General features: G+C 45.5%; 1 protein-coding gene across 4 annotated transcripts in view; it reads left to right on the top strand.

Moving 5' to 3' along the window:
- Positions 1-241: 241 nt before the first annotated feature.
- Sfxn5 (sideroflexin 5) overlaps positions 242-13262 on the top strand; it is a 130201-nt gene continuing 117180 nt past the window's right edge. For all 4 annotated transcript variants that reach the window (XM_069988962.1, XM_069988964.1, XM_069988965.1 and 1 more), the window contains exon 1: positions 242-359. In XM_069988962.1, coding sequence (XP_069845063.1) covers positions 258-359 — 102 coding nt within the window. In that variant the 5' untranslated portion in view covers positions 242-257. The remainder of the gene's footprint in view (positions 360-13262) is intronic.

Genomic DNA, 13262 nt, shown 5'->3' with positions numbered 1-13262 from the left:
CACGAACACTTCCCCGACAGCCACCCCTGCCTTGCAGCCCTGGCGGGCGGCGGGAACCGAGAAGTAGTCTGCGTGGGTGCAACCCTCCGCAGTCTAGGGTTGTCAAGCATTGAGACGGGGGAAAAAAACCACATTCCCCACAAACCCTTGCGCGCCTGGCTTGCTGCGGTTGCTCGTAGCCAATCCGGAGAGGCAGCTGTGGCGGGGGCCGAGGAGGGACATTTTAAAAGGGCCGGGGATTGCGGGCGTCAGTGGCCATGGCGGATACAGCGACTACAACACCGGCGGCGGCGGCCAGTGCCGCTAACGCCTCGACAGATGCACCGCCTTTCCAGTTGGGCAAGCCCCGCTTCCAGCAGGTGAGGACGGGGCTGTGGTCTGAGGGTCTGTGAGTGGCTTAGGGAGGGCGAGCAAACTCCCCTCCCAAATCCCCTTCAATCCTAGGGTCTGCGACCCGCGGCCACCGGAGCTTGCAGCTGGTGCCTCGGGGACCTTGGCCACAGCCACTTTCTTCCCATTGGTCAGTAGGGCGAGCAAGGACTCCCACCTCGGCTTCCTATTGGCCGTTAGCACTGTCGCTTTCCGACTGCCCGCGCCCTCCAGCTATTCCCGCCTGAGGCGCTCTGTGATTGGCCACCGTGGGCCGCGGTCAGCTCTCCCTGGCACTAGGGTCCGAGAGGCTCTTGGCAGGGTCGCTCCAGTTTGTGCAAGAGGTTCGCCCCGGGCGCAAAGTTCGAGTCTGACCCTGGAAGAGAAGTTGGAGTGTCAGGGTTGCCTTCTAACTTTTCTCCCTGAGTAGGACTGAGATTCTTTCCAAGATGTTGGCTAAGTAGCATCTCTACTCCGCAGTCACATCCCATTCCCTCACCCGGAGAGGGGTCCACCATGCTCAGTGGGGTGGGCGCAGATACGGCGTGGGGGGTGGGGAGGGAGGGGTGCGGTGTTCCGACGACCTCCATCCGAGGCTGGGGATTCGCTGACGCAGCCAATCGGCTGGCAGGTGCCCTGCAGGGAAGAGGTTAGAATGTGCCGAAGTGGGGGTGAGGGGGAAACGCTGTGTCATCCCCTGGGGCCGCTGCCCTCACTGAGTCCATCGCCCCTGGAGCTCTCCCCTGCACCTCCCTTGTTGCGTCTTCCGTACCCGGGCCCTGGTGCAATGGAGCGCTTGCCTCTGTCCAGACCTATTTGGGCTCTCTGGGACTTGGTGACTGTGGTCCTTTCTTCCCGGGCCCCTGCCAGGGCATCGCTAACTCGGCCCCAGCCACGGAGCCTGAGATCAAGCCTGCAGCCGGGACATACTGACGAGGCCTTGGAACCAAGAGCCTGTGAGGGGCAGTTCCCACGCCGCAGACCCTGGGGTCCCTGCTGCCTCCAGAGGAGAAAACACACTTTATTAGGAAAAGGGCAAAGCGACTTGGCTGACATGAAATGAGGGTTTGCTAGAGCGGTGGGTGTCAGCCGAGGTACCAAAAAGAACTTTGAAGGAAGAAAGGAAATGATAAGAAGGTCAGATCGGTTTGGTGGTCTTTTTCTTTTCTTTTTGGTGGGAGTGGGCAGGAAGGTTGTTGAGATAGGATCAGGACTTAATCTAGTCCTGAGTTTCACTGATAATTAAAGAGCCGAATTCCTAAGTCTTGTGAGAAAATATCCCCAGGGACTTTAAATGGGACCTGATTCCTTTTTAAAATAGGCAGCATGTAGGTTCTGAGAAAAGACTGGTACCTTCCTGCTAGTGTTAAGATGACATCTATGTCCAGGCTGTTAGGGCTGCTCCTGTCTGGCTTTGGGTGATCCTTCCTCCTGCACCCTCCCACCCCCATTCTGCACATACTCTGCCAGGCTCAGATAGGCCCCTTTCATCAGGGAATACCCTTGTCTCCTTCTCTGGCACCATTATTCACTGGTTTTACCAAGATACTGACTCCTGCAGCCTCTTTGGCCATCTCCAGTGGATCTTTTAGCTCAGCCTTTCCTTACAGTCTTTCCTGTGTTTTTCTAATCCCATGGTCACTTGTTCTTCTTAAACCCATGTAGGCTCTTGGAGAGAAGGGGCTGATCTTGCTCGTCTCTGTCTCTTATTCACCCAGAATCAGGACTAAGGTTTTATATCATGTTGGGTAAAAACGCAGGGGTTGCTCTTTCCTCTGGTTCCTGTTATCTGGGTAGGGGTACTCAGGACATCCGGTTACCCAGCAGACTTTTATTCAATAACTATTAGTGGATTTAATCACTGGGCCATTTGCTGTAATCATTGCTGAAGCCATGAATTAATATTTGAGGTGATTGGGTCCCAGCAGCCATTCATTGTTGGTACCTCTTTTGGCAGTAAAGTGTTTGCAGTAATGCTATTGATTGCTCTCCAACAGCATAGTAGTCTGCATAAAGCACAGTGCATGGGCACATGTGATTCATCCATGTTAAGAACTTTTCTTTCTGCCACACCTGCTCCTCCCACACGGTTCCCTGGCTTGGCAAGCAGCTCAGCAAGCAGCTCAGCTTACCACCGAATGCTAGTCATAAACCTGGAGTTTGTCTATGTATTTCCTTTTCCTCACCTTCTAAATTCAAGCAGAGACCATGATCTCAGCTCTCATCTGCTATCTCCACTGTCCATCTGCACAACTAGATTCTTAAACTAGCCTTGCTCATTCATTTGTTGGGCCATTGTGGAAGCTTCTAAATAGGTCTCCTTGCTTCCATTCTGGCCTTGTTCCAATCCTTCCCTCTTCTTTATGGCCAAGTCCCAACAATGCAGGTCTGATCAAGTGACTCCTAAACACACACTTACCAACACCACTCTGTGATGACTTTGCTTGCTTCTAATGGAAAGCCCTCACCTCTGAAGAGGTTCAAAATTTTGAAGGGCCCACCCCTGCTAATTTCTACTTGAATCATACTACCTACTCATCCCTTATACCTCCTTCCCACCACTCTTGCTGATTTTCAACTTTGTACTATCTTGTTTCCTTCCACCCAGGGCCATCTACAGGAATATCACCTTTCCCTTGTCTTAACCTCTTGTCCCTATCTCCTCCTCTGTAATGTGTCCACTCCATCCCCAAGTGTGTTGTTGTAGTATTCTTGAGGTGCTGGGGATTAGACCTAGATCCTTGTACATGCTGGAAAAGCTTTTTTTTTTTTGGGGGGGGAGTCCAGTCGTGGGGCTTGAACTCTGGACCTGGGCGCTGTCCCTGAACTCTTCAGCTCAAAGCAAGTGCTCTACCGCTTGAACCACAGCACCACTTCCTGGAAAAGCTTTTTACCATTGAGTTTACATCCTAATACTTGGTTTTTAGAGACAGAGTCTTGCTATGTAACTCAGTCTGGCCTTGAACTCACTATGCAGACCAGACTGACCTTGGACTCAAGAAACTTCAGCCTCAACTTCCCAAGTGCAGAGTTGCAGGTATGCACCATCATGCCCAGCACAAATTTGAGTTTTTGATTATGTCCTTCCCTACTGCAAAGTACCTGCATCATTGTTTAGGGGTGATTATTTTATTAGCATCAGTGTCTCCCTCTTCCAAAAGTAGGCTTCATGGGATCAAGGATTATGGATACCTTGATTCTTTGTTGACTCAGCAGTGTCTTGATTTTAGGGGTGCTTTGTATAGATTTGTGAGTAAATGAACATGCTGAAGATACCACAGTGGTTTTTGTGGTCTTGAATTAAATTGCCATCAAGACTAGGCTAGTGGCTTACATCTATAATCCTAACTATTTAAGAGGCAGAGACCTGAGGGCTGAGGTTCAAAGTCAGCCCAGGCAGACAAATCCCTGAAGTTCTTATCTTCAGTAACTAACAAAAAGCTGAAAGTGGAGGTATGGCTCAAGTCGTAGAGCACTAGCTTTGAACAAAAAAGCCTAGCAAGGGCTGGGAATGTGCCTTAATGGTAGAGTGCTTGCCTCGCATGCATGAAGCCCTGGGTTCAATTCCTCAGCACCACATAAACAGAAAAAGCCAGAAGTGGTGCTGTGGCTCAAGTGGTAGAGTGCTAGTCTTGAGCAAAAATAAGCTCATGGACAGTGCCCAGGCCCTGAGTTCAAGCCCCAGGACTGGCCAAAAAAAAAAAGACAAGCAAGAGCTCTAGGTCCTGAGCAAAAACAAAACAGTACAAACTGTGGTTGGGAGAATGGGTCAACTTTTATCCACATTTTTCTTTAGGAATCTTGTAAGATTACAATGAAGTGGGGGGACATATTTAATGATGTAAGAATCTGAAGCCCTGAGGAGGTGAGTCTAAAGATGCAGTGGTCTGCGTTGGATATCTGACAGGTTTCTTCAGGTCTCAGCCATCTTTGTCTGAGTCCTGCCTGCATATTGGCATGTAGTAGGGGTCCAGTGAATGTGCATAGTACCCTGAGCTGAGACACCATTCTGATTCTCCAACTTGTCTTCTACTTTCTGAGGGGTTTGGAACAAGGGACTCCTTGTTCACAGGAGTCCCTTTAGAACTGCTGTTCCTTTCCTCCACCCAAAGGAGGTGAGTCTGTGGGGGTGGGGAAAGAATGAGTGCTGAGCAGTTTCAGGCAGTGGAGCAAGGCTAGGGTATGTGCTGTGGTCTGTGGCGAACTTTCCATAAAATGATGATGATGACTTGAGCATTGTTTTAATCCTTTCTTCCTATTGACTTAAAAAAATGTTCACAACCTGATGGGACAAATACAGTGACCTCTATTTACAGGCGAGAAAATTGCAGTACACAAGTTTTGAAATTGACTAAATAACTTCCTAGGGAGTTCTGGTTCCAGAGTCTATGTTTGTTTGTTTATTGTCTTTGTTGTTGTTGTTGTTGTTCTGGAGATTTTCAAACATACACAAAGTGGAAACAGTCATCATCAGACCATTGTGTACCCATCAGTCAGCTTCAATAACAAGTTAAGACCAGCCTTGTTTCAACCAGTGAGTTGTTTTTGAAGCAAAACCCAAACACACTGTCATTTCACTGACCTAATAGTAGGTTTATCTAAAAATAAAGACTCTTTTGGATTAAAAAAATAACTTTTAAATTGGAATACTTTTAGAGTTACAGAAATTGAAAACAAAACAAGCCAAATGCCAGTGGCTCATGTCTATAATCCTAGCAACTCAGGAAGTTGAGATCTGAGGATCATGGTTGGAAGGCAGCTGGGGCAGGAAAGTCTGTAAAACTCTTATCTCCAATTAATCACCAAAAAGCTGAAAGTGCAGTGCAGCAGTGGCTCAAGTGGTAGAGTGCTAGTCTTGAGCAAAAAACTCCCGGATACTATCCAGGCCCTGAGTTCAAGCTCCAGGACTGGCACAAAAACAAAACAAAATAATTCCTTCCTAGCCCTTACTTAGGATCTCTGCTGTCATCTTGTAGTATCATGGGTCATTTGTCAAGACTAAAAAATCAACTTGGTACATTGCCACTACCTACACTACAATCTCAATTAAATTTTACTGTCTTTTATGACAGTACCCCTTTTGTGCCAGGATTACACATTATAATTATCTTGCCTTCTTAGTCTTCCTCTGGTCTGACTTTCTCAGACTTTCCCTTGGCAGTTTTGGGAAGTGTTGACAGGGCATTTTGTAAAATGTCCCTCATTTTGGGTTTTCCTAATTACAGGTTGAGGGAATTCCACAGAGGTGAATGTCTTGCATCTATTTCATCATTAGTTTTATCTTAACCATAACAACACTCATGCAACAGCCTTACACTTGAAATAATTAGTTCTTAATATACTAAACCATTCACTATTAAAAGTTTCCTGATTGTCACCTCCTTTTTAAAATTGTTTGTTTTCTTGCATCAAACTCTCCATTCCTCCTCCTCCTCCTCCTCCTCCTCCTCCTCCTCCTCCTCCTCCTCCTCCTCCTCCTCCTCCTCCTCCTCCTCCTCTTCCTCCTCCTCCTCCCTTCCTCCTCCTCCTCCTCCTCCTCCTCCTCCATTTCCTTTTTGCCATTCTGGGGCTTGACTTCAGGGCCTGGGCACTGTCCCTGAGCTTCATTTTGCTTAAGGGTAGCACTCTACCACTTGAGCCACAGTGCCAGTGTTTATGTGGTACTGAGGAATCGAATCCAGGGCTTCATGCATGCTAAGCAAATACTCTACCAATAAGCCACATTCCAAACCCTATCTCCCTCTTGATTTCGTTGTATTTGTCTAGAAACTGGCTTGTTTGATTTGCAGAATCTTCCTCATTCTGAATGTGGTTGATGGCATCTCTGTGGTATTGTTTAACACTTTTCCTCTGTCCCTCCTTTTCTCCTGTTAGATACAGTAATGTACTTCCTTATCCCAACTACATGAAAAGGGTAAATAGAAGGACTACAGTTCAGGCTAGACTGGACAAAAAGGGAGAACCTATCTCAAAATTTAAAAAAGACAAAGTAAGGGCTGGGAAGGTGGCTCAGTGGTAGAGCGCTTGCCTTGCATGCATGAGGCCCTGGGTTCGATTCCTCAGCACCACATAAGCAGAAAAAAAAAAAAGCCAGAAGTGGCACTGTGGCTCAAGTGGTAGAGCGCTAGCCTTGAGCTGAAGAGCTGAGGGACAGCGCCCAGGCCCAGAGTTCAGGCCCCAGGACTGGATCCCCCCCCCAAAAAAAAGACAAAGTAAAAAGGGCTAGAGGAGTGGCTCAAATAGTAGGGTGCCCAAGTGGTAGGAATGGGCTATGTATGTGCAGGTTCCAAGATGGCCTAGGTGGGCTGGGTCTGTGCAGACAAGTTGCACAGGCTCCTTCTGGGATGGGGAGAGTCTCTAGCCAGGAAAATGTGCCCTTCACAAGGTTGAGAAGTGGGTGTGATCCTTGGGCAATTTTATTCCCTGAAATAAAATGATCTTGCCAATAGTTATATCTTTTAATCATTTACTTCTAGTAAGTGAGCTGCTCTTGAGAGCTGCTCTTGGTTTGTGCTTTAGAGAGAGGTCAACATTTTATTTTATTTTATTTATTTTTTTGTCAGTCATGGGGCTTGAACTCTGGCCTGAGTGCTGTCTTTGAGCTCTTCAGCTCAAGGCTACTGCTCTACCACTTGAGCCACAGTACCACTTCTGGTTTTCTGGTGGTTAATTGGAGGTAAGAGTCTCCAGACTTTTCCTGCCCAGGCTGGCTTTGAACAGTGATCTTCAGATCTCAGCCTCCTGAATAGCTAGGATTATAGCTACCAGTGCCCAGCTTCAACATTTTTTTTGTGTATAAAACCATTTTAATATGGTATTTTATATAAATAATATTTTTCTTAAAAATTTTTATTATTACAAAAATGATATACATACAGTTACATAAGTCAGGTAGTGAATACATTTCTTTTTAGACAATGTCAACCCTTTCCTCACGCTTTCCCAATTTTTCCATCCCCACCCACAAGTAGTATAGTTCATTTTTTTTTCTTTTTTTGTTAGTTGTGGGGTTTGAACTCTGGGCTTGGGCGCTGTCCCTGTGCTCTTCAGCTCAAGGTTACTGCTCTACCCGGCTTGAGCCATAGCGCCACTTACGGTTTTATAGTGGTTTATTGGAGATAAGAGTTTCATGGACTTTCCTGCCCTGCTGGCTTTGAACTGTGATCCTCATATCTCCTGAGTAGCTAGGATTACAGGTGTGAGCCACCAGCTCCCAGCATATAGTTCATCTTCAACGTAGTGTCTAGTGAGTATTGGTGAGGATTTTATTCCTTATTTCAATGACAGTGATTTTGAGTTGGAACAGAAGTGCTTCTTGGGCCTTTGCTGTCAGCTACTTCTCTGATGGCTTGCTTCTCCTCAGCCAGCCTGTACCTTTGGGGAGTGCAGACTGGGGCTGCAGGCCTATGGCCCTGCGGAGAATCACCTGACTCACCTTTCTTATGAAGGGAAAGGGAAAGAATCATGTGGTTGACTCATTCTTCCAGTAAAGACAAAGGGAAGAAAGAACTTATACTGTGTGATTGGATAAAGATGGGTCCATTGTGTTTGTGTGTGTGTTGGGGGCAAGGGGAAGTGACATATATTTTAAATTATTGAAAAATAAAAAGTTTGCCTGCAATTCATCAGTCAGGGAGAGAGATCAAGCTATTATCTCTGCAAAGAAACAATGTTTCTTGGGAAGACTTGCTCCAGCAGTAAAATATCCATGAGATCTTCTTGAGTAAGGCGTCTCACTGAGAATGGCATTCTCTAATGGTTGGCCAGAAACTCCCTGTTTAAGTCATGTTAGTAGGAATGAAATATGCATTCCACCTCCCCTCCCCCCCCTTCTTTTGCCTTGCTTGGGATGAAACCCAGGGCCTTTTGCATGCTAGGAAAGGACTGAGCTACACTCTCAGCCATATCTACCTCTTGATTGCCTGATCTCCACTTTGCCTCACAATCCACCCATGTGGTTAGCTTCAAATAGTTTCTGGTACCATCCATTCCACACTACTATTCTAAACTTTGTGGTCTCCAAAGAGACAAGACCCTATGTTTACTTCTCAGTCCAGACCTAGGTTGACCCCTATACATACAGCTGTCCTTTGCTGGGAGGGCTGATGGGCTGCTTCATTTCCATCTTATCCTACTTTTATCCAGCATTCTATGTTGAAGCAAACTTTCCTTTTGTCTCATTCTTTATTAACTTGTTGCATGTCAGTAGACCTGAGTGTGTCAGGCCGGCTGGATCTATGTGCTTAGTGTTCCAACTCAGAACCCTCTCATGAATCTTATGTCTACGTCTCCAAATGTTAAAGTTGCACCTAGAAAGCCCTTTAAGTATCTCACATGTACATGACCAATACAGCAATTTTATCTTCCTCTCCATTAAAGGTAGGCTTCTTATTTTCCTTATTTGGTCAGTAAGCACCAGAGTATAACTAAGAAATCCACAAAACATCCATGTTCCTCCTTTCTCTCCCATAGTCACCGAGCCTTGCTGTACTCCCCGGGCCTGGCACAGTGCTGCACACACAGTAGGTCCTCAGTAGCTAGTTGAATAGTGACTGTGTGAAGAGACTCCACACTTCCAAGCGGTTTTGGATTGCAGCTTCACACTGTTGTGTATATTCTCTGTTTTAGCAACTCATCCACTTCTGGGTCCTAACTCCTCTGGGATGTCTCCTTAACTCACTCTGGGAAGAAATAGGAAGAGATTTGAGTGTTTCCATTGTACTTTGTGATGCCTCATTTGAGCACCAATAACAACATTTTGTAGTTGTTTACTTATTGCTTATCTTTCTCCCTCTACCTCCCCCTCTCCTTCTTTCTCCTTCTCTCCCTCTCTGAGTTCTGGGGCTGGAACTCAGTGCTTTGCTTCCTTGCTTGGCTTGCTTGCTCATAGCTAATACTCTTACTTGAGCATGCTTCTAGCCTGCTTTTTTTTTTTTTTTTTCCTGTGCTAGTACTGGGGCTTAAACTCAGGGCTGTGAGCTCACACTTGGCTTTTTCGCTCAAGGCTGGTGCTCTACCAGTTGAGCCACAACTCCTAATTCCAGATTTGTGCTGTTAAATAGTGATAAGCATCTCTTAGATTTATCTTCCTGGGATGGCTTCAAACTGGGATCCTCAAGTGTCTTCCTGAGTAGCTAAGATTCCAGGTGTGGGCTGCTGACTGAACTGCTGACAACTGGCGAGTCTGGCTCCGCCCTCCCTCCCCACTCTTCCCTCCTTCCCCCCACGGTCATAGGCTTGAACTCTGGGCCTGGGCCCTGTCACTGAGCTCTTCAGCTCAAGGCCAGAGCTCTACCACTTGAGCCACAGCGCCACTTTCAGCTTTTTGGTGGTTAATTGGAGATAAGAGTCTCACAGACTTTCCTACCTAGGCTGGCTTTTATCCTCAGATCTCAGCCTCCTCAGTAGCTAGGATTACAGGCATGAGCCAGTGGTGCCTGGCTAAATAATTGTCTTTTTTTTTTTTTTTTTTGGTCAGTTGTGAGGCTTGAACTCTGGGCCTGGGGCTGTCAACTCAGCTCTTCAGCTCAAGGCTAGCTCTCTACCATTTGAGCCACAGTGCCACTTCTGAGTCTGGCTTTTTAAAAATTGTTAACTCCTTGGAACTTTTCTGCATAGTCTGAACCTTGATCCTCAGATCTCAGCCTCCTGATAGCTACAGGTACCCTGCTCAATTATTTGCTTCTTTTGATAACCTTGTTCACTGTGATATTCCTTGAGTCTTCCTTGCTCCATAGGATTCTGTAGAGGTCAATGAAGTAAAATGCTTTATCTAGAACCCTCCTCTTAGCCCAGTGAGCTCCCTTCTGATAGCTTAGCATGCTCCTTCCCCCTTCCACAGCTTGGCAAGTTCCCTTCCTAGGCAACACTAGGCCGATGTAGTAAAGGCAGTAAATAATCAGCCTCCAACCCCCTTTACCTTGAGATGGCACTTCTCTGGGACAACTACCACCAAATAAGGCAGCAAGAGTCCTTTAGAGTGACCTTCAGGTCTGGGCAGCTGCAGGGTCCCTTACCTACTACTTGGGCAGCAGCCATAAATCCTAAGTCTGCCATGATGAAGCCCCTGGCCCTCACATCCATACTGGGGTCTCTACCTCCTGGCCCCTTCTAGCCCCTCCTAGGTTATATAGGTCATCTCAGACAATAGTCAGCACTTCTTCTCACTTCTCACTTGTGAGAAGGGGTCTTGCTGGTCCCTTACTGGCAATAAACCTTTTCTTTGCTCTTTGTACCTGGATGTCTATGTGGTTTTCTGGCAAAGTCTAATATACTCTAACACCTCCCCCAGTGGTATTGGTAGAAAATGGCCCAGTAGAACTGGCAGGATTGGGACAGGATCAAAAGGACAGGCAAGTCAGAGGCTGAAGTGTCTGCTGGAGCATTTTCTAGAAGTTGTTACTCGTAGGTCATTCCCTGCAGGTGCTTACTTCCACCCCTTTACCCTCATCACTCTCAGACCACTAGTAGCCCAATTGTTATCCTTTTCTAGTCTTACCCTCCAAAGCCTGGCTCTGGCTCCACCTCCTTCAGGAAGCCTAAAAGCCATTGGAGGCTCTCAGCCCACTCATTCATTGCATGGTAGGTGTTTCTGTGGTCCTTGAGTGGATGTTTAAGGAGACTGGGAGCCAAAGAAGAAAGTTCAACAGCCCATTTCCTTCAGGAGTTTATTATTCAGTGTATTGGTTAGCATGCCACCTTGGACTTTAATTTACATACATGTTAAAATAGAATATTACTTCTATGTATTATACCTAATATTGGCTTTTCATTTTAAAAGCAATTTAAAAGATAGACAAATTAAATCATTAATAATCCTATTACCCAGAGGCAATCTTTGTAACATCATAATGTCCATTCTGAAAAATGCTGCTTGTAACTAACTTTGGAACACCATCAATCTTTTAGAAAAGTGGCCTTACAACTCTAGCCTTGCTAGGGCATGGGGAACTTCACACTATACATTTTCCCTGGATCTACCAGCTTTTAACATGTTTTTGAGTTTCCTTGTTATTCCCTTTGTCTAGAAAGCCTGGTAACAGAAAATATACCTGTCATAATTACAGGCATCTTTAATCTGTGAAAAAAATAGGTGCTGCTGGCTTACACCTGTAATCCTAGCTACTAAGGAGGCTGTGACCTGGAGAATCACAGTTCAGAGCCAGCCAGAAATGAGAATCCATCTCCAAAATAACCAGCAAAATCTAGATTGGAGGCATGGCTTAAGTGGTAGAAGACCAGCTGAGCAAGCAAGCCAAGCAAGGGAGAGTTCAAACCCCAGTACCAGCATAAAAAATAAAATAGTACCTACACTTAAAAATTTTATGACTGCTCTACATATTTACTCATGTTCTTTTTGCCCAGCCAGTTGAAAGTAAATTATATCAATTCATCCCATTGTACCTCAGTGACTTATCTCTTAAGATCAAGGACATTCTCTTCATAACCACAATACCATTACTACACTTAAGAAATTTAACATGGGGTGGGGCTGGGAAGGTGGCTCAGTGGTAGAGTGTTTGCCTTGCATGCATGAGGCCCTGGGTTTGATTCCTCAGCACCACATAAGAAAAAAGAAAAAAGCTGGAAGTGGCACTGTGGCTCAAGTGGTAGAGCACTAGCCTTGAGCTGAAGAGCTGAGGGACAGTGTCCAGGCCCAGAGTTCAGGCCCCATGACTGGACCCCGCCACAAAAAAAAAAAAAAAAGAAATTTAACATGGGGTTGGAAATGTGGCTTTGTGGTAGAATTCCTGGCTAGCTTGTATGAAGCCCTGGGATTAATTCTTCATATCACATAAACAGAAAAAGCTGGAAGTGGCACTATGGGTCAAGGGGTAGAGTGCTAGCCTTGAGCAAAAGAAGCTCAGGGACAGTGCTCAGGCCCTGCATTCAAAGCCCCAGGACTGGCAAAAAAGAAAAAAAGAAATTTAACATGGATAAAATTCTTTTTTAAAAAATTAATCTAGAGTCTATATTCCAAATTTGCCACATTTTAATAATGGCCTTGAAAATATTTCCCCTCTAATTCAGATTCTATCCCAAACCATACAAGCTAGTAAACTGATTCTTTTTAATGTAGATCCAGTTTTCAATCTTTGTCTTTATGACATGGACATTTTGATGAACAAGATCACTTGTTTTATGGAATGCTTCTCAATTTGGGTTCATCAGATGTTTTCTTGTGATTAGGTTAATTCCCTCCAGAATATCACAGTGGTGTTGCTCTGGACTTATTGAACTGTCACGTCTAAGGCACACAGTACCCATCATCCTCCCTTCAGTGGGTTTTGGGTTGTTTGCTTGTTTGATTGTTTTCTGAGTTAAGGTCTTGCTATGTAGCACAGGCAGGCTGGAACTTGCTATGTAACCAGGCTAGAATAGAACTTGCAATCCTCCTGCCTCAACCTTCTGAGTGCTGGAATTATAGGCTTGTGCCACTATGCCTGGCTGTCTAATAATCCTTTTGACATAGTCCTGTCACTTGTGTGTATGGTTGGGAGATGACACTTCATTACTTCCTAGTATAGCAAAGCCTAGAATCACAAATCCAACCCGGGAATCACTTCCCCAAGGAGCCTTAGTACCATTTAGTGGACTTGGATTTCAATATTATCTCCTCTTTTTGCTCTTCATTTAGCATTTATCTCTAGTTATTTTCTTACTTATTAAGTTCGTATAGGACTTGTAGTGTTTTACAAATTCATAAACATTTTTCATATCATAGCCGTTGTCTGAAAATGTGATTGCATAGTATTCAACCATATGAATGGACTATCCCTTATCTAACCAGCCATTCTTATAGATAACACAGCAGTAGACATCTTGAACATATACTTTTTTTGGGGGTGGGGCAGTACAGGCCTTGAACTCAGGCCTTGAGTACTGTCCCTTAG

Source organism: Dipodomys merriami, unplaced genomic scaffold, assembly GCF_024711535.1.
Source record: "Dipodomys merriami isolate MVZ:Mamm:240054 unplaced genomic scaffold, mDipMer1.0.p SCAF_37, whole genome shotgun sequence".
In the NCBI taxonomy this organism is placed as follows: domain Eukaryota; kingdom Metazoa; phylum Chordata; class Mammalia; order Rodentia; family Heteromyidae; genus Dipodomys; species Dipodomys merriami.
Note: the sequence above shows the minus strand (reverse complement) of the source record. Positions and strands in the feature narration are given on the sequence as shown.